Source organism: Gopherus flavomarginatus, chromosome 4, assembly GCF_025201925.1.
Source record: "Gopherus flavomarginatus isolate rGopFla2 chromosome 4, rGopFla2.mat.asm, whole genome shotgun sequence".
NCBI lineage: Eukaryota > Metazoa > Chordata > Testudines > Testudinidae > Gopherus > Gopherus flavomarginatus.
The window spans coordinates 120,296,132-120,317,165 of NC_066620.1; the positions used below are offsets into that span (position 1 = coordinate 120,296,132).

At 45.0% G+C, this 21,034-nt stretch overlaps 1 protein-coding gene across 10 annotated transcripts in view; it reads right to left on the reverse strand.

The window, feature by feature from the left end:
* The window catches only part of TRMT11 (tRNA methyltransferase 11 homolog), a 58,059-nt gene extending 37,042 nt beyond the window's left edge, over window positions 1–21,017 (reverse strand). For 9 of the 10 annotated variants that reach the window (XR_007773899.1, XM_050949745.1, XM_050949752.1 and 6 more), the window contains exons 1-6: window positions 20,886–21,017; window positions 16,727–16,792; window positions 8,105–8,178; window positions 4,755–4,836; window positions 4,568–4,660; window positions 3,244–3,378 (exon numbers count right to left, since the gene is read on the reverse strand). Coding sequence is in view for 9 of the 10 variants with exons in the window: in XM_050949745.1 (XP_050805702.1) it covers window positions 3,244–3,378; window positions 4,568–4,660; window positions 4,755–4,836; window positions 8,105–8,178; window positions 16,727–16,792; window positions 20,886–20,954 (519 nt within the window). In the remaining variant the exon portion in view is untranslated. The remainder of the gene's footprint in view (window positions 1–3,243; window positions 3,379–4,567; window positions 4,661–4,754; window positions 4,837–8,104; window positions 8,179–16,726; window positions 16,793–20,885) is intronic. The other variant, XM_050949743.1, reaches the window with a different exon arrangement.
* Between the last annotated feature and the right edge of the window lie 17 nt (window positions 21,018–21,034).

The window sequence follows — 21,034 nt, forward strand, 5'->3', positions numbered from 1 at the left end:
CTAGCTTGAGCACCACCAACACAAGACTGTAGATGTGGGCTGGGAGGCTTGCTCTCAGACGCAATGTAGACATATGCTATAGGGGCAAGCCATCCGGTTACACCCAGAAAATTCAGAACTAAAACTAACCTTAAAAAAATTCAAATATATTAAAGTATTTATATAAATGCATGGCTACACACACAAACCACTTAAGGTCTACATTAAGGTCCTAGATATACTGGTTTTCCAGCTAAGTTTATAAGCTATGTTTAAGTGTTGTTAAAAGCAAACTGTCTTCAGACCAGAACTTGTTGAAAAAAATAGCATACATTTTTAATGAGAATTTCAACCATCATATTTCTAACACAGTTTGGACAGAACCAACCTAGGCAGGGTCAAACCACGTTAGAACACTAATCTGCCACCATAGTTTGATCTAATACAAACTGTCTGGCCAAACCATAGTAGAATCAAAAACAGGTTTCTATGTTTAAATATTCAAAGCTAGTACAGATGGGACAACAATGACTTTAGGCCTTTCACGGTGTTGCAGCATGATAGAATATGGACATGCCATTGTGACAGAACCATGGCTGTATTGTGAAAGACACTGCTGTATGAACACAAATCAATCACTTTTATTGTACATGGATCAGATGACCATGTCCCAGACAGTTTAAAAAACATGGCAGTACTTCCTATATAGTGTAGATGGTGACAAAGTCCGGCACTTCCAATATTCTGCTCTATGAACCTCAACTTCTGATTTATGCTGAGTCAACAACTTCTGAGATCCCAAGTTCATAGAATCATAGGACTGGAAGGGACCTCGAGAAGTCATCTAGTCCAGTCCCTTGCACTAAGTATTATCAGGATTAAGAATTATCTTAAACCATCCCTGAGAGGTGTTTGGAGATTTTGAAGAGCAGGTTCAACAATGATGGAGATACCACAACTTCCCTAGGCAATTTATTCCAGAGCTTTACTTAACTGTCAGGGCAGTCAGGTAGATTTCCTAATGTCCAACCTAAACCTCCCTTGCTGCAATTTAAGCCCATTGCTTCTTGCCCTATCCTCAGAGGTTATGAAGAACATTTTTTCTCCTCCTCCTTGTAACAACCTTTTATGTACTTGAAAACTATTATGTCCCCTCTCAGTCTTTTCTTTTCCAGAAGAAACAAACCCAGTTTTTTCAATCTTCCCTCACAGGTCATGTTTTCTAGACCTTTAATCATTTTTGTTGTACTTCTCTGGACTTTCTCCAATTTGTCTACATCTTTCCTGAAATGTGGCATCCAGAAGTGGACAGAATACTCCAGTTAAGGACTAATCAGTGTCGAGCAGAGCAGAAGAATTACTGCCCGTGTCTTGTTTACAAGACTCCTGCTAATACACCCCAGAATGATGTTTGTTTTTTTGCAACAGTGTTACACTGCTGACTCATATTTAGCTTGTGAAGTTGCAGGAATAGGACCCATGGGAAACAGGTTGCAGGAAAACTTAAACTACATAGGTGTCATCCAGGGCCACTTACCGAGTCCCCGGGGCAGGTTACAACAGCCTCAGGGATGCCCTAATTTGGATCCAGCTGCCTATAGCTTCAGGAAGTTGTTCAGAGATCCTGGAACAGCTAGAGAGTGGTGCTTCAGCCACATACCTCCCTCGACACAACTTTACTCTGGGGGTAGTGTAGGGAGGCTGTGTAGTACTATTAAGCCAGTACTGTGTGTTGCAAAGACTTGCTCCTATGTTGGAGAACTGCCCAGTGGACAGGAGTATAGCTCCTCTGTGCTGGTAGAGCTGCCATAAAGAGGATATACAGTGGCACTAAAATTAACTGGGTCTCTCATATCTAATCTCTTCACAGAGAGTATGGCTACACTTGCACTTCAAAGCGCTGGAAGGTTCGAGTGTGGTCGCAGCGCCAGCGCTGCGCGAGAGCTCTCCCAGCGCTGCGCGTACTCCACATCCTCTAAGGGTGTAGCTTGCAGCGCTGGGAGCCGCGCTCCCAGCGCTGCAGCACTGTTTACACTGAGGGCTTGGCTACACTTGCAGGTGTGCAGCGCTGGGAGTTACAGCTGTCTTCGTACAGCTGTGTAGGGAAAGTGCTGGAGTGTGGCCACACTGACAGCTACCAGTGCTGCAGTGTGGCCACATTTGCAGCATTTACAGCACTGTTGGGAGTGGTGCATTATGGGCAGCTATCCCAGTGTTCAAGTGGCTGCAACGTGCTTTTCAAAAGAGGGGGGTGGGGTGGAGTGTGACAGGAAGCGTGGGGGAGAGAGAAAGTGGATTTTTGGAGCAGACACTGTGACAGCAACCTACCTTGCAAATTCGGGCCATTTCCCCCACCCCTCTCTCAATCACTCTTAAATGCAAAAAGGCTTCAGATCAGATAAGCAGCTTCTCCGAGGGACTCCCTCCTCCTCCTCCCCTCCCCTCCCCGCCGTGCTGTTTCTCTCCTCAAGCAAACACTAGCAGCTGTAGACATTCCCTGCCTGCCTCTGCTTGGGCAAACAAGTGCTGTGTTTGTTTTTTAGATAAACATGCCACACCTGGCTGAGCAAACAAGAAGGGGATTTTTAAAATTCCTAGGGCATTTAAAGGGTGGGTCACCTGAGGCCAGGGCAGTAGAGTTCGAACTGATGAGCAGAGTGGCTGAGCAGGCATTCTGGGATACCTCCAAATACTCTGGAGGCCTACAACAGCGCTTTTGGTGGCCACACTTAACGAGCAGCGCTGCATCACCAGCGCTGCAACCGTTATACCCCAAGCAGACCAGGTGTACAGCCAGCGCTGCAGCGCTGGATGTGCCTTGCAGGTGTGGACGGTTACTAAGGTGCAGCGCTGTAAACCCACCACCAGCGCTGCAACTCTCCAGTGAAGGCAAGCACTGAGGCTTTACAGCGCTGTATCTTGCAGTGCTATGGGGGGTGTTTTTTTCACACCCCTGAGCGCGAAAGTTGCTGAGCTGTAAAGCGCCAGTGTAGCCATGGCCAGACACCTTAATCTTTTCATTTTTGTTTGGACTGATGAATTAATCTGCCTTTTCTTACTCACAATAAGGATTCCAAAAATTCTGCATCATCATTGCATTATACTGTATATGGTGGCATGAACAACTAGTAAATTTTTAAAAAGCAGAGAATTTATCACTTTTTTTTTTAAGCCTTAAATTTACTTACAATTAAGTAATGATGCTAGAATCTGGCTTTCCTGATTACCAAATTACTAAAATGTGATATAGTTTACACCACTCACCCATCTACCAAAATACAAATCAAGAGGGTCTTCTGGAACGTTGTTAGGGTCCATTCCATAATCTTCCAGAATCCAGAAGATATGTTCTGGGTTTTTTAAATTCACTTTCCCCTCAAATGGCAGAAATTCCAGAGCCTGTATAAATAGCAAAAACAAATTCTTCCTGGGGCAAATTTTTGAATAGCCAGGACAAGAAAAACAAAACATCTGTTAATAAGACATTAAAAGTTTCCAGAAAACAGGAAGAGGACAAAGTAGACTGAGATTGCCCTCTTTAGCTTCTTTCTGATGTATAAAGATAGTTTGAATGGTTTTGGACTGAAGATAGGTCAGGAGCCATTGTGTTTATTATTACATGTGCATTGCTCACTTCTAAAAGAGATCTGCTCTGAATACTACATATGGACTTTTCAAAATAAAACATTTTCTTCAAGTCAAGCCAAAAGGTACCTGCTCTCAGTAAGGACTATAGCTACACCAAGGTCAACTTTAAAAATTCAGACATTTTTCATGTAGACACTTAACAAAAATATTCTAGCCATAAAGGGGGTGGGGAGTCATCCCAACTCCCCTGTTAGTGAGAAACAGCTGAAGGAATTTTGCTCAAACTTCCTTACTGCAACCCAACACCACAAAAATGAGAATCAACATTAAAAGTGAAAATTTCAGCAAGATATATAAAATAGGTGGTTATAAAGATTGCGTAAGTACACTAGTCACAATTTCTCTAAAAGACCATGAGAATATACAAAAATTACCATTCATTTACCAATGCTTCTTGATTAAAACACTATTCCAGTTAACGAGGAGACAGCATGGTCCAGCAGATTGGGCATAGGACCAGGAATCAGAAGACTATTTCCAGCTCTGCAGCTAACTCATTGTATCACGTTGGGCAAGCCACTTAAGTCAAAGTTTTCCAAACACAAATTCCTAAAGTAAAGGCACCTGAACATGGCCAGAGTTCCAGAGGTGCTGTGTCCCGAAGTCCATTGCTTAACTTTAGCCATCCAACTTTGAACATTTTGGCCTTAAAACCTCCATGTCTCAGTTTCCTCATCTGTAAAATAGGTACACTGATACTTGTTTTTCTTCATAAAAAGGTTTTGAGTGAGATCTATTAGGAAAAGTACCAACTGTGGGATTTTCAATAGATTTAGAGTTAGGTACACAACTCCCATTCAATTTCAAACGAGATTAGGATGACTAACTCCCTTAAACCCTTTTGAAAATCCCAACATAAGCGTAAACGTGTTAACACTGTAGTACTCATATGAATACATGAAGTTGAAAATAAATTTTTTTTTTTTTAAAATTCACTTACATCTATCCTTCTAATTTTTTTGTCTTGTGTCAGTGTTTTGTTAAATGCATGAATATGTATTTTGTATGTTGAGTTTGACTGTAGATACGGAACCTAAAATAAAGAAAAAACATCTTTTGGTTAGTACAAACTGCAGTGCTAGCCTGTGTGACTGTGAAATTAATCGTCTAGATTTTTATACACGTACCATCTTCTCCATTGGGTAGTTCTTCAGAGATGTGTACAGTTCCTCTGCAGATTTTCCCTGACCCCACAGTTCAAATACAGACCTGGAAATTCCATGATTATTAGATTGCGGTCAGTGAAGAAAATTATGCCTATAAAATAAACACCCTATTTCACACAGTCTTCTTGCTCAACATATTCAGGCCCTGATTCAGGAAATAGGGTTTGTTAATTGGGGTCTTAGTGATGCTTTCCCTCTCTTGCATCACATGCTGGAGATGCAAATTTTAGTTCCTATGTTATGGGATCCTTAAAAAATATCCTTCATTTAACATGTTAGCATGGTAGTAATTAATGCTACCAGGCATGATTCTCCAATAAAATTTCACTCACGCTTAAAATGTTCAAGAAAGAGCATTCAGGCTGAAATTCTGTTCTTTACCTATTCCAAAGTGTTTAGGTATCATTATACCTGAGCATTATACTGTGCTATAATGCCCAAGGTATAACGGGACCAGCTACCATCAGAGATTCTGTCTTATGCCATTTTGAGACAGATCCTTAGCATTACCACCAACAACTTTTTATGGATTTCCTTTGCCTTCTATACTGCTAGTTTTAAGAAAAAAAAATCTTCTTGGAAGCTATGAGAGTTGACACCTTACCCTAACTCAGAGGTGGGCAAACTACAGCCCACAGAACCATTCTGCCCAGCCCCTGAGCTCCTGTCCCGGGAGGCTAGCCCCGGGCTCCTCCCCTACTGTCCCTCCACCCCCGCAGCCTCAGCTCACTGCGCCGCCGGCGCAATGCTCTGGCCAGTGGGGCTGCAAGCTCCTGGGGCAGTGCAGCTCCAGATCCCGGCTTGACCCGGTGCTCTGTGCTGCGCAGGCGTGGCTGGCTCCAGCTGGGCAGCACGGCTGTAGCGTTGCCAGTCACCAGTGTTCCAGGCAGTGCGGTAAGGGGGCAGGGGAGAGCGTTTGGATAGAGGGCAGGGGAGTTCGGGGGGTGGTCAGGGGTGTGGATGAGGTGGGGCAGTCAGAGGGCAGGGAACAGGGGGGCTGAATGGGAGCGGGGGTTCCGGGGGCGGTCAGGGAGAAGGGGTGGTTGGATGGAGCAGGGAGGGGAAGGGATGGGACAGTCAGGAAGGAGTGGGGGTTGGATAGGGCGGTGGGGGGAAATCAGGGGCGGGGGTTCTGGGGGTGGTCAGGGGACAGGGAGAAGGGGTGGTTGGATGGGGCAGGGGGCCTGGGAGGGGCAATCTGGAAGGGGAAGGGGGGTTGGATGGGCCGTGAGGGGGGCAGTTGAGGTGGAGGGTATGGGAGCAGTCAGGGAGAAGAGGTGGTTGGATGGGGCACAGGTCCCAAGAGACAGTCAGGAAGGAGAGGGAGGGTTGGATGGGGCGGCAGGTGGCAGTTAGGGGTGGAGGGTCCAAGGGCGGTCAGGGGGCGAGAAGCAGGGGGGTCGGATAGGGGGCAGGGGCCAGGCCACGCCTGGCTGTTAGGGGAGGCTGTGTCTCCCCAAACGGGCCCTCCATACAATTTCTGAAACCCGATATGGCCTTCAGGGCAAAAAGTTTGCCTGCCCCTGCCCTAACTCTTCCTTTTGAAGAGTTATATACACCATAGTTTGTCTTTTCTCCCATTCATATATCCTAATCCAATGGCCTCTTCATGTCAGAAAATCCCTTTTTCAGTACCAGAACTTTAATGGTACCATATATTGCTATACATTCTATGGTGCAGTTGCAGTCTATCATGTTAAGAACTCTGACAAAGTATCTAAGGATTAGTTACTGCGCAGCACCTTATTTTCAAAGATGACGGTCTAACATCTTAAGGAAATTTTTCAAAAATGCTCAAAGGTTCTAGTTTGCTCAAACTGACATGTAAATGAGCTATATTTTATTAAGCAACAACAAAAGCCACTCAGAATAACTCATTTTATTAATATATTCAGTTCCTGAAAGTGTTATTTAAAGCTAAATTTGTAATCAGCATTTTCCCTGGAAAATAAGACATTTTTGAACAGTCTGCTATTTCTTCTCACAGCATCTGTGTTTCTATCTACTGTGAAATTTTAAATTACTCAGAGTAAGAGCTAAAGAAATGCTGACAGTATAAACGGCATTAAGCAGAACTGAATATTAATCTTTGTCTTTTGATTTAATGTTAGAGGGGTATTTAAAAAAAAGGTTTTAGGCCCACATCTCACCTATTTATCTATCTGTTGGCAAAGACCACATCATTCTTTTTTTTGTTGCTGGTGTTGGGTTTTTTTAATAGTACTTCAGAGCACAGTACTTAATCACCTTCGTTGCTAGCAACCTGGAAAACCATTAACAACCTTATACTAAAACTAGTGTGTGGGCACAATGGGTGAAAAAAATACAATGAGCAGCTACGCCAGGTTCATTCTTTGTAAGGGATGTCCTTAATTATTCTTTTTTTCTTTCATATTAGAAATACATTTGTCGAAGGCACCCTTTATAAAAGATCACTACCACTTAGGTGAATTTCAAAAAACATTTTGCTGAGAATGCCATACCTTTCAGTTTCCTTTCCCATTGTTGTTTGAAGTAGAGCAGAATTTATCCCCAAAGGAAATACAACTATATTTTTCCATATAAAGGTGCATTTGCATGAGCACACTCATAGCCCAGCATAGATGAAAGTAAATATATGGCACAATCGACAGTCAAAAAGACACAAGGCTTTCTTTTCAGCCCCAAGACCATTGAATCTGGTCTGCAAAGTGCCATATAATGGTCACAGACTTCTGCAGTTTGAAAAGCATATAGGGCTGCATTCTCCAAAACAAGGAGACCTCATCTTAAGGGAGGATGGCACTAGTTCCCTGGAACACTTCCCCCTCCCTAGGACCCGCTGGGAAGGCTCTCTGCTGCAGCTCCACAGGCTGAGTACTCAGCATTCAGGAGTGGAAGAGTGAAGCCAAGAAGCAGCTACTCTGTACCTCTTCTTTTTTTAAATTCAGTGTATAACTCTTATCACTTACAACTGATGTAAAAATAAAAACATACCCAAACAGATTAAAAAACTCTCTCCCCTCTCTCCTTCAAAAAAGTCACTAACTTAACATGACACAAAATGTCCAAACAACTTTGCTACAAGATTGTTAACGTAAAGAAATAAGTACTGTACTCTGCAATGAAGAACACAGGATAAGATTACGAAAGAGACTTAAAATTAAAGAATAAAGATGGATTCTTTTCAATCAGCCATAATTTCATTTCATTAATGAGTACACATTTTCGAAGTTTCAACAGTGAAATTAAAAAAAAAAATTCTATGTAAAAATATTTGCCACAGAATAGCTGAACATGTTGCATAGCTATACATGATTTGTAACTCTTACTTTGCACATACTGTCCTTTTCATTAGTCCTCTTGCCATCTCTTCTGAAGGAATATTGAGAATCCAAAATGGAGACTGAAATAAAAAGACAGTACGAGAAATCCGAGTGCTAAGAAGAGGACATCACAAGATACACTAAACAATTAAGATTACTTATCTAGAACTACAATACGCAGTGAAAGGTACAAGAACACCTTTTTCTGGTTCTGATATTAACTTCTGTATAAATACGAGGAGGTAATGTTTGAGGTCAAACAGGAGAAGCTGGAATGCACACACACACGTGCTCTATTTAGCATGTGTAGATAGTCCAAAATAGTAGACTGTCCACCTGTTTATTCATTCTTCCTCAAAGAATCCTGTAGAAGCATAACCTGACAGTTGTATTTACATTTAGTTATCCTTGCTTGATTTGTTTTGAGTAACTGCTAAGACTAAAATTTAATACCTTCACTTTTCTAGACACTCACATTAGATTTAGAGAAAAAAACAAATCCAATCAGGACTCCAGCTACTGCAAAGACTAGCAATTCTCATGGCTCAACTGCTTTAGAAAGAAGCAACAGACTTCCAGTAGATGGCACTATTTCTTTTAAGATTATAGTCAGTAGCATGTATGGGAACTACCCTTCAACAGTTCTATTTTGAGTCGTCACATGAAGAGGTAGAAAGCGGACATTATAGCAGGGGTGGGCAAACTACGGCCCGCGGGCGAATCCAGCCTGCTAGCCGTTTTAATCTGGCTCTCATGCTCATGCTGGGGAGTGGGGTCTGGAGTTTGCCCCGCTCCAGCCAGGGAGCAGGGTTGGGGGCTGTTCCACGCGGCTCCCAGAAGTAGTGGCATGGTCTCTCTCCGTCTCCTATGAGTAGGGGCAGCCAAGGGGCTCTGCTCTGCATGCTGTCCCTGTCACAGACAGCTGCAGCGGCACAGGAGCCAGCGAACAGAGCTGCTAACAGGGGAGTTTCAGTGGGAGTTTCCAGGGGGAGGTTACAGGCGAGACCAAGGCAGAGAAACCAGGAAGCCAGACAAGGGAAGAGGCAGGGGTCTGCCAGCAGCCCAGCGCTTGTTGGTGGCCTGCGGTGCAGTGTGAGGCGTGGATTGCCAGGCACAGAGTTGGAAGGGTATGATAGAGGCAGAGGCAGCAGGTACAGACGCACTGAGGATGACCGGATGCGGTAGCTGTGGCATGTACATGGTCCTGGAGTGGGCACCTGACAGGAGTTTCGTCTGCATGAAGTGCCGCCTGATAGAGCTGCTGGAGGAAAAGATAAGAGGACTGGAGATGCAGGTGGAAACTCTGGCTGAGTTTAGAAGGGGGTTTGAGCAGATGATGGAACACAGACATGATGAGGCACAGGGGATAAGCTCAGACGAGCGGATAGAAGCAGGACCAAGGAACTCTGAGGAGGAGCTGCTGGGTGAGGAAAGTGGACGGTGGAAGCATGTGACTAGGAGAACCAGGCAGAGAAAAAGACAGGCCAGTGATGGAGAAATAGAACTCAGGAACAGGTTTGCTGAGTTGGAAAATGAAGATGGAGCACAGCAAGCTGCTGAAGGAGAGAGGGCAAGGAAAAAGAGACGAGCAGCTAGTCCTGCAGAAGGAGAGGAGGAGTCAATGGAGGCGACACCAAGTATGAGCCCTAGGAGGATTGTAAGGGCGAATACAAATCGAGAGGAATTGCGGCCAGCTGGTGTGGGGGATAGACCGGTAAATCACACTGTCGCCAGGAAAAGGCAAGTCTACGTGATTGGAGACTCTATACTGAGAAGAATAGACAGGCCTGTAACTAGACCTGATCGGGAGAACAGAAGGGTGTGCTGTCTGCCAGGGGCTAAGATACAGGATGTGGACCTGAGGTTGAATAGGATCCTAGCGGGAGCGGGAAAGAATCCGTTGACTGTCCTTCATGTGGGAACGAATGATACGGCTAGTTACTCGCTGGACTGTATCAAGGAGGACTATGCCAGACTGGGGAAGACGCTCAAAGAAATCGAGGCTCAGGTGATCTTCAGTGAGATTCTGCCGGTTCCTAGAGCAGGACGACGAAGGAGTGACAAGATTATGGCGACCAACAGATGGCTCAGGCATTGGTGTTATAACGAGGGCTTTGGGATGTACGGTCATTGGGAAGCGTTTACGGATAGACGACTGTTCGCTCAGGATGGACTTCATCTAAGTAAGGAGGGAAATAGAATTCTAGGATGGAGGCTCGCCGACCTCATCAAGAGAGCTTTAAACTAGGAAGTTGGGGGAGATGGTTGGGAGATGTTCAGGGGATCTCCACGCCGGAATATAACCTGGAGAGGGAAGTAAACAAAGTGAGAGGGGATACACTTGCGGACCAAAGAATTGATCCAAGGAGGAATAGTGGAGTAGAAACCAGAGTAACGGGTGATGCTGGTGGTAGAAGGTCTGTGCACGATGGGGGAAAGAATGTCACTGACGCCAAACACCAAAAATTAAAATGTCTGTACACTAATGCGAGGAGCCTAGGTAACAAGATGGAGGAATTGGAGCTACTGGTGCAGGAAATGAAACCTGATATTATAGGGATAACCGAAACCTGGTGGAATAGTACTCATGACTGGAGTACAGGTATTGAAGGCTATGTGCTGTTTAGAAAAGACAGGAAGAAAGGCAAAGGTGGTGGAGTAGCCTTGTATATCAATGATGAGATTAATTGTAATGAAATAAGAAGCGATGGAATGGATAAGACAGAGTCTGTCTGGGCAAAAATCACACTGGGTAAAAAAGCAACTAGAGCTTCCCCTGAGATAGTGCTTGGGGTGTGCTATAGACCGCCGGGATCTGATTGGGATATGGATAGAGACCTCTTTAATGTCTTTAATGAAGTAAACACAAAGGGGAAATGTGTGATTATGGGAGACTTCAACTTCCCGGATATAGACTGGAGGAAGAGTGCTTGCAAGAATAATAGGGGTCAGATTTTTCTGGATGTGATAGCGGATGGATTTCTTCATCAAGTAGTTGAAGTACCTACGAGAGGGGATGCCATTTTAGATTTGGTTTTGGTGAGCAGTGAGGACCTCATAGAAGAAATGGTGGTAGGGGATAACCTTGGTTCGAGTGATCATGAGCTGATTCAGTTCAAACTAGATGGAAGGATAAACAAATGTAGATCTGGGATTAGGGTTTTCGACTTCTCGAGGGCTAATTTTAAAGAGTTAAGGAAATTAGTTAGAGAAGTGGATTGGACGGAGGAACTTGTGGATTTAAATGCAGAGGAGGCCTGGAATTACTTTAAGTCGCAGCTGCGGAAATTGTTGGAAGCCTGCATCCCAAGAAAGGGGAAAAAAAACCATGGGCAGGAGTTGTAGGCCAAGCTGGATGAGCAAGCAACTCAGAGAGGGGATTAGAAAAAAGCAGAAATCTTACAGGGAGTGGAAGAAAGGCAGGATTAGCAAGGGAAGCTACCTTGGTGAGGTCAGAACATGTAGGGATAAAGTGAGGAAGGCTAAAAGCCGCATTGAACTGGACCTTGCAAAGGGAATCAAAACCAATAGTAAAAGGTTCTACAGCCACATAAATAAGAAGAAAACAAAGAAAGAAGTGGGGCCGCTATACACTGAGGATGGAATGGAGGTTAAGGATAACCTAGGCATGGCCCAATATCTAAATAAGTACTTTGCCTCAGTTTTTAATAAGACTAGTGAGGAGTTTAGCGATGATGGAGGGATGATAAACGGGAATGTGGATATGGAGGTGGATATTACCGCAACTGAGGTAGAGGCCAAACTTGAACAGCTTAATGGGACAAAATTGGAGGGCCCGCACAATCTCCATCCGAGGATATTAAAGGAACTGGCGCGTGAAATTGCGAGCCCGTTAGCGAGAATTTTTAAGCAATCGATAAACTCGGGGGTTGTGCCGTACGTAGTTCCTATTTTTAAGAAAGGGAATAAAAGTGATCCGGGTAATTATAGGCCTGTTAGCTTGACGTCTGTAGTATGTAAGGTCTTGGAAAAAATTTTAAGGGAGAAAGTAGTTAAGGACATAGAGGTCAATGGTAATTGGGACGAACTGCAACATGGATTTACTAAAGGTAGATCGTGCCAAACCAATCTGATCTCCTTCTTTGAGAAGGTGACGGATTACTTAGATAAAGGAAATGCGGTAGATATAATTTACCTAGATTTCAGTAAGGCGTTTGACACGGTTCCACATGGGGAACTGTTAGTTAAATTGGAAAAGATGGGGATGAATATGAAAGTTGTAAGGTGGATAAGGAACTGGTTAAAGGGGAGACTCCAGCGGGTCGTATTGAAGGGTGAACTGTCAGGCTGGAAGGAGGTCACTAGTGGAGTCCCTCAAGGATCGGTTTTGGGACCGATCTTATTTAACCTTTTTATTACTGACCTTGGCACAAAGAGCGGAAATGTGCTAATAAAGTTTGCGGATGACACAAAGCTGGGGGGTATTGCTAACACGGAGAAGGACAGGGATACTATTCAGGAAGATCTGGACCACCTTGTAAACTGGAGTAATAGTAATAGGATGAAATACAATAGTGAAAAGTGCAAGGTCATGCACTTAGGGATAATAATAAGAATTTTAGATATATGTTGGGGACGCATCAGTTGGAAGCGACAGAGGAGGAGAAGGACCTTGGGGTATTGGTTGATAACAGGATGACTATGAGCCGCCAATGTGATACGGCTGTTAAAAAAGCAAATGCGATTTTAGGATGCATCAGGCGAGGTATTTCCAGCAAGGATAAGGATGTGTTAGTACCGTTATATAAGGCGCTGGTGAGACCCCATCTGGAATATTGTGTGCAGTTCTGGTGTCCCATGTTCAAGAAGGATGAATTCAAACTGGAACAGGTCCAGAGACGGGCTACTAGGATGATCCGAGGAATGGAAAACCTGCCTTATGAAAGGAGACTCAAAGAGCTTGGCTTGTTTAGCCTGGCCAAAAGAAGGCTGCGGGGGGATATGCTTGCTCTATATAAATATACCAGGGGGGTTAACGTTAGGGAGGGAGAGGAATTATTCAAGTTTAGTACTAATGTAGGCACGAGGACGAATGGGTACAAACTGGATATAAGGAAGTTTAGACTTGAAATTAGACGAAGGTTTCTAACCATTAGGGGAGTGAAGTTCTGGAACAGCCTTCCGAGGGAAGTAGTGGGGGCAAAAGACTTTTCTGGCTTTAAGATTAAGCTTGATAAGTATATGGAGGGGATGTTATGATAGGATAGTTTAATTTGGGCAATTGATCTTGGATTATCACCAGATAAGTCTGCTCAATGGTCTGCGGGGAGATGTTGGATGGGATGGGAACTGAGTTACTGCAGAGAATTCCTTCTTGGGTGCTGGCTGGTGAGTCTTGCCCACATGCTCAGGGTTTAGCTGATCGCCATATTTGGGGTTGGGAAGGAATTTTCCTCCAGGGTGGATTGGCAAGGGCCCTGGAGGTTTTTCGCCTTCCCCTGCAGCGTGGGGCATGGGTCGCTTGCTGATGGATTCTCTGCAGCTTGAGGTCTTCAAACCAATTTTGAGGATTTCAATAACTCAGTCCTGGGTTAGGGGTTGTTATAAAAGTGGATGGGTAGGGTTCTGTGGCCTGCCCTGTGCAGGAGGTCAGACTACATGATCATATTGGTCCCTTCTGACCTATGAGTCTATGAGCTCCCATTGGCCGGGAACTACAGCCAATGGGATATGCCGGGGCAGTGCCTGCGGACGGAGCAGCATGCAAAACCGCCTGGCCACGCGTAGGAGCCAAAGAAGGGACATGCCGTTGCTTCCGGGAGCCACTTGAGGTAAGCATTACCCAGAGCCTGCACCCCGAGCCGCTCCCCATGCCCCAACCTCCTGCCACAGCACTGATCCCCCTCCCACACTCCAAACCCCACAATACCAGCCCAGAGCACCCTTCTGCACCCTAAACCCCTCATCTCCAGTCTCCACCCCAGAGCCTGCACCCCCATCTGAAGCCTTCACCCCCCAAACACACCCCACTCCCCCGCCCCAGGTCGGAGCCTCCTCCTGCACTCTGAACTCCTCATTTCTGGCCCTACCCCGGAGCCCACACCCCCAACCAAAGCCCTCACTCCCTCCAACACCCCAACCCCAATTTTGTGAGCATTCATGGCCCACCATACAATTTCTATTACCCGAGATGCTGGCAGAACAGGCACCAACTCATGCCAAGGCCCAAGACCTCACTGAGTATTGACATATGCACAGCTGAAATCCAGTTCGGTTTACCAATGGGTTAGCATAGTTAAAATCGATATTCGTGTTACAAGAATGTGTTTAGATCTATGAAATACTTGTAGGATGTTGCATGTATTAATCCTTCTTATAATATATGTATCCCATGGTATAAAGTTATATTGAGACTTTGCAATGTAAACCTCTGTAATTGTGTAACTCACCAAACAGGAAAAAAAAAAAAAGCATTAAATTAAAGTGCTTGCCCTGCACACAAGATGGCCCACTGAAGGCAAATGAGGTATTGTGTAACAAAGGACAGAGATTTTGTTGATTGCATTCCTCACTCCCTCCAGGAAGGGGAGGCCTGTGCAGGAACTCATCCCATGTTTAGCTTGGATTCTGGGGTGAAAGAGGATAAAAATCCCTGACAAGGAGAAACAGGATTTCTTTATGCTGTCTGGACTCTGAGGGGCAAAGATTCCTAAACATAAGCAAGAGATCCCCATGCTGCTTGGCATGGGTCAGCCCTAAAGGATAAGCAGCTCTGTGTATTAAAAAGGTAATATAAGCTTCTGTAAGTCCAAGACTGTATCTCATTTACGTGTGTATATTTCCTGTTTTAACCTTGTAAATAACTCATTTTTTTCATAAGTTAATAAATCTTTAGTTAGTTTATCACAGGATTGACTACAGGTGCAGTCTTTGGTTTGAGATTTAGTACAACTGACGGCGGCAAGTGACTGGTCCTTTGGGATTGCAAGTAACCTAAATATTATTGTTATTTTTGGTTTAAAGTAACCATCTATCACGGGGCGGGCAAACATTTTGGCCCGAGAGCCACATATAGGTATGGAAATTGTATGGTGGGCAAAATTGGAGGTTGGGGTGCGGTAGGGGGTGAGGGCTCTGGCTGGGGATGCGGGGTCTGGGGTGGGGCTGGGGATGAGGGGTTGGGGTGCAGGAGGGGGTCAGGGCTGGGGAAGGGGTTTGGGGCACGGGAGGGGGTCAGAAGTGCAGGCTCTGTGCGGCACTTGCCTCAAGCTGCTCCCAGAAGCAGCGGCATGTCCTCCCTCCAGCTCCTACACGGAAGCACGGCCAGACAGCTCTGTGCGCTGCCCCATCCGCAGGTGCAGCGCCTGCAGTTCCCATTGGCCGCTGTTACCAGCCAACAGGAGCTGCGGGGGTGGCCCTTGGGGCGGGGGCAGTCTGCAGAGCCCCCTGGATGCCCCTATGTGTAGGAGGCAGAGGGGAGACATGCTGCTGCTTCCAGGAGCCGCATGGAGCAGGGCAAGCCCCCAACCCCGCTCCCCAGCTGGAGCACCGGAGCGTGGCAAACCCCGGATCCTGCGCCCTGCCAGGAACTTGAGGGTCAGATTAAAATGTCTAGAGCGCCAGATGCAGTCCCTGGGCCATAGTTTGCCCACCCCTGATCTATCACATAGCCCAGCTTGCTTGGGCAACAAGATAGACTGGAATGCCCAAGGGGACTGTCCGTGACTCCATCGTAAGTCTGTTAAAGTGCTTCAGAAGTTTACATTTATTACTGTGTTGGTGAAATCTAATTACAGAATGTACAACCACATTAGGGTTTCTGCCCTGCTTTTTTAAAGTCTGCCCTGAGGTAGACACTCATGTTCGTAAGTCACTTCAGACTGTGTGACACCCACCATTTTCCCCCCGCCCAAGTCTCCTATAATACCCCACATTCAAAGCCAGAAACTCTGTGTGAACCTCCATACCCCCATGGCGGGGCTCCATGTATCCCATCTGCCAATATGAGGTACCCCCAATCTCCATCACTTGGGGATTCTGTGTGCCCCACATAGCTCCTCCCCTTATTTCTGGGTCTCCTATTCTCCTTTTCCCTGCCAGGGGCTCTGTGTGCCCCCCACTCCTCCTATACCAGGATCCCCCATACCATTATTTTTCTGGGAAATAAGTCATTCAGAGTGTCAGCATTTAAAACTCTGTTGGGAGGATAAGTAGGAGTATTGTTATGCTGGACAGTGTTGATGGTTGCCATCAACCAGTTGTTTGATCTATAGACAATTGCAGAATGCTTGAAGCTGTGACCGTGCTAAACACAGCAGCAGCACATGCCCTCCGTTTCCCCCCTTTTGGTCTTCCAAAATCAATAGGCTTCTGACAGCTGATGTTTAGAGTGTTCCCTAAAATTTTGGTATTGACTGGATGCAGATTTCAAAAGTTTTTGTGTTACATGCACACAACACACACACAGAAATGTCATGAAATTGAACGTAAGGCAGCCACAAACTCCAGCAATGACAGTTTTTGGAAAATTCTCTCTTCTCCCAAGCATCTTTGAAATTTGATCAGCTACTCACAATGAATAAAGATAATACAAAGAAAATACATGTCAAGTCAATCTATCACAAGTAGCCCACATATATATACTTCAAGTAAAATATTACAACTTACATTTATACGAATTTCTTGTTGACTGCTGAATTGTCCACCACAAAGTGAGAGCAAGGACTTTATCTCCTACAATGAAAACATTGTAGGACAAAACATTTTTTAGAAAACAGAAGTATTGTTTCCATACCATAATTTCACATACTACATCTACAATAACTTTATACTACAAACAAAATTTCAAAGAGACTTCTACAACATTATAATAGTTCTTATGTCCAATATCAATTTATAGGAGGAGCCAACTATTGAAAATCTTAGGAGAGGAGAAAAATCTGACACTGTGGTAGCGAATGACTACTTAAATATTCCACTTTAAAAATGAGCCTTTTTTTTTTTTGGTTACTACAGCCTACAAGTACCCTTTGATAGTAGTAATACATTGATCAGTAATCCAATGCACAGTGCGATTAGGTTAAAAATTAGCCTAATCATTTTATCAAGCTCCAGTGTGCTTCATTTTTATACTTACCTCTCTCAGAAATTGCTAATATTTAACAAGGTCGTACACTCACTATAACTATAATTGAATTCTAGGTAATGGGTCTAGTCATAGAAAGATTCAAGTGTATTTTTAGCAAGGCAAGTCCCTCCTGAGGAAAACAACGGCAGGAGTCCACTGTTTCTGCTTCCTTCTCTGCTTACAGAGATCTTGATAACTTGCTCTGTTGGGTGCATTTTCCATAGTAACTGAAGTTAGAGACTATAAACTGAAGCAGGAAAATTATGAATCCCCAAGCAACCATTAAGTACCAAGGAACAAGAGAATAATGAACTAGAATAGGCTTTCAATCTCTGATGTCTCTGTTGTTTCTCAAGATACTTCTCTTGGTGATCTATTCATATCAATATATATCCTGAAATGATGAACTTCCCATTCATTTTCTAACAGATGACTACCTATTTCCTCACAAAATTATCCTTATAAATATATATGCCCACATTTTATTAAGGACTGAGAATTACATGGGGATGGAAGACAAAGGGAAGGAGTCATTCAGTATTACCAAATATCACTGGATAATGCTAGTCATCCACTATTTTAGTAAGTCTGCTATTATGACCCTTTTCCTCGTTTATTTTCTATAGAAAATAAGAGGATGCTAGAGTTTTCCAAAAGCAAGTTACTCGCCAGCTTGCACAAGGTGAATAAAATGCCATTAGTTGGTTCATTATGATCACAGTAGTCATGGGACCACAGGGGTGCATGAGTAGATATTACATGTGGGTTGGTGATGTTTCCTGACAATGTTAAAAAGGAGAGTTTATAATTACAGTAAAATCTTTGTTATCCAGCATGCTGGGGGAACAGGGGGTGCTGATAAGTCAAAAATTCTGGTTAACTTAGGGGAGGAGTTTGGGTGTCGGAGGAGGCTCAGGGCTGGAGCCCAGGAGGGCTTTTGGGGTGCCGGATCTGGGCAGTGCTCACCTCGGGCGGCTCCCCACAAGTAGCGACATGTCCCTGCTGCTCCTAGGCAGAGGCATGGCCCGCAGCTCTGTGCACTGTCTCTGCCTGCAGGCGGAGCCAGAGGTTGGGGTGGGGTGGGGTGGGGGCAGCGCACAGTGCCTCCATGGCTGTTCCTCCACCTAGGAGCAGCAGGGACATGTCACCACTTGCAATGAGCTGCCTGAGGTGAGCGCTGCCCAAATCTGGCACCCCAAAACCCCTCCCATGTCCCAAACCCCACCCCAAGCTCCCTCCTAACCCCAAACTCCCTCCCAGAGCCCGCGCCCCGCAACCCCTCCCAAAATGCCAGTTTCTAGAGCTTTCCGGTTGGTAAAGTGCCGGATAACACATCTTTTACTGTATTTGTTTCCAATAGCGCCCACAGTGTGCTAGCTGCTTTCCAAACATAATTCCAAACTTAAAAGTGGCCTTCATCATCTCTGAAAATCCTACCTGGTACCGAAGTTTGAAGAGAAGAGAAGACAAGATACTCTGTGCCCTGAAACAGCCAATGAAGATATATTCAGTAGAGCTAAAAAACACACTCTTGTTTTTTCTCCTCGCTCTTTTTATATGTATCTATGGGTGTGTCTACACAGGGATAAAAGACCTGCGGCATGGCCACAACGGGCCTGGATCAGCTGACTTAGGCTCGTGGGACTAAAAATCACTCTGTAAATGTCCACACTCAGGCTGGAGCCCAAGCTCTGGGACCCTCCAGCTCGAGTCTGAATTTCTACACAATGCTTTTTCAACCCCAGAATCTGAGCCCCACAAGCCTGAGTCAGCTGACACAGGCCAGCAACAGATTTTTTATTCCTGTGTAGATACACCCTATGAGACAGTTGAGTTTGCTCTGGTTTTGTTGCTTTGCCTACTTAGTATGCCTAAAATTTGCCTATATAAATCTCCTTCCTTTCCCCGTCAATAATACCACCACAACCAACACCAACACAGAATTAAAATCTGCCATTCACTGAGCTCCCCTAGCCTCTCTCACACAGTCTCTCAGCCCAAGACTGTAGCAAGGACACATGGCTCTACATGGGGAAAAAAGGAGATAGAGTCACAGTCCTCCATTAAAACAAGACAGGAACTAAAGCAAAACCTCAGAAACTCAAACTTAAGAACTGACATAGTGCTGTAAACATCAGACAAAATATTGCAACACTAACAAAAATAGCCAGGAAACCCTTCAAATGGGAAGCTTAAAACAAATAACATAAGAACACTCCTTGAGACATAGCCAGGTACGCTAGTTAGCCCAACATGCACAAGTGGAGATGTCTTCAATCTCACCAACTACAGAGATATTTGCAATGTCAATAACATTACCAAACTATCCTTTAGCATCCTTAATAAAAAACAGATATTGACAAAAACCAACATAATCCAGAATTAAACTGGATTCCTCATGGATTCTAATAAATGATCTAACCAGAACTTTACCCTATGGATACTTGTTAACAAACATGTAAAAAAGGCAAGTAAGTTTGTTTGTTTCATATATCTGAAAGAACTTTTGACTCAACTGAGCAACCTGGACTGAAGTGTAAAGGCATATGTAAAGGTATCCATATTTCAGTCTCATCAAATGCCTGTGAAAAAATGAATATACAAACAGAAATCTTCATGCAAGCAAGGGGAATAAATAAGAGATGTAACCTTAACCCAATCATTTTCAATATATATATATCCATGACCTACCAACTCTAATGAAATAGTCCTGAAACACAGGACTACCATTAAACAACTAAGAAGTGTTTTTTTAAAAAAGCTATCTGGATGTCATACTATCAGCTATACAAAATGGTCCCCAAAGGAACATACACCAGACAGAAACATACTGCAAAGCATAGGATATTTGCTGACCAGCCTGTGAAAACAAAACTCTTGATTTCTGCAGAAGACTCAACACAAACTAATTTTTTATTAGAGAGAGAGAGAGAAATTGAGTATATACTAAATTATACATATTTGGGCCTCAAACTCCACTTTAGAGACTTTCAGAGTAGCCATAAAAACAACTGCTAAGACTATTCAGCAGGATAATTCAACCCAATTTACTAGATTTACTGAGCTTTTGCAACCAGTTATGCCTCTGGGGACAAGACCGCAACTGAAATGGTACATCTGTAATTCTGTAAATACTCTGTTAGTTAGAACATAAGAGCGGTCATACTGGATCAGACCAATGGTCCATCTAGCCCAGTATCCATCCCGTCGGCCTGTCTCAGCATCTGGCAGTCAGAGGCTTAGGGACACTCAGAGCATGCGGTTGTTGTGTCCCTGATCATCTTGACTAATAGCCATTGCTGGACCTATCCTCTCCCTGTTGCTGGGTTCACGCCTAATGACTGCAGGGCAGAGCGGGGATGATTCCCTCCGCTAACCCACATACAGAAAATACAAGCAAGGGCGTGGGGCCATCTCAGCCAATGGGGCAGACACAGGCCAGCTCGGTGCCAGGCTAGGAAGGACGGTACAGTCCCCAAAGAGAGTCACAGCAACCCTCCTTCCCGCAATAGGGGGAAGCGAGAGCGGGGCAGGGGGAGCCGGCAATGCAGGGAGCGGGCCGGGCGGGCCGAGGTTTGCACTCCCCCTCCGCTCGCACACACCGATGGTGCTGCAGGGACGAGCTACCCCCCAGCTCCTGCCCGGCAGGAGGCACGTGCCCAGCGGGGGCTGCCCCGCCCCCTGCGCCCCGGCTCTCACCGGCAGCCGGAACTCCAGGTTCTCCTGCGCCAGCAGCAGCAGGTAGCTCGGAAGCAGCCCGCGCGCCATAGCCCCGCCGGAAGCGCTCCGCCCAACCGCGCATGTGCCGGCCGGGGTGCGCAGGGGGGCGGGGGCTAGTGCAGGCCGAA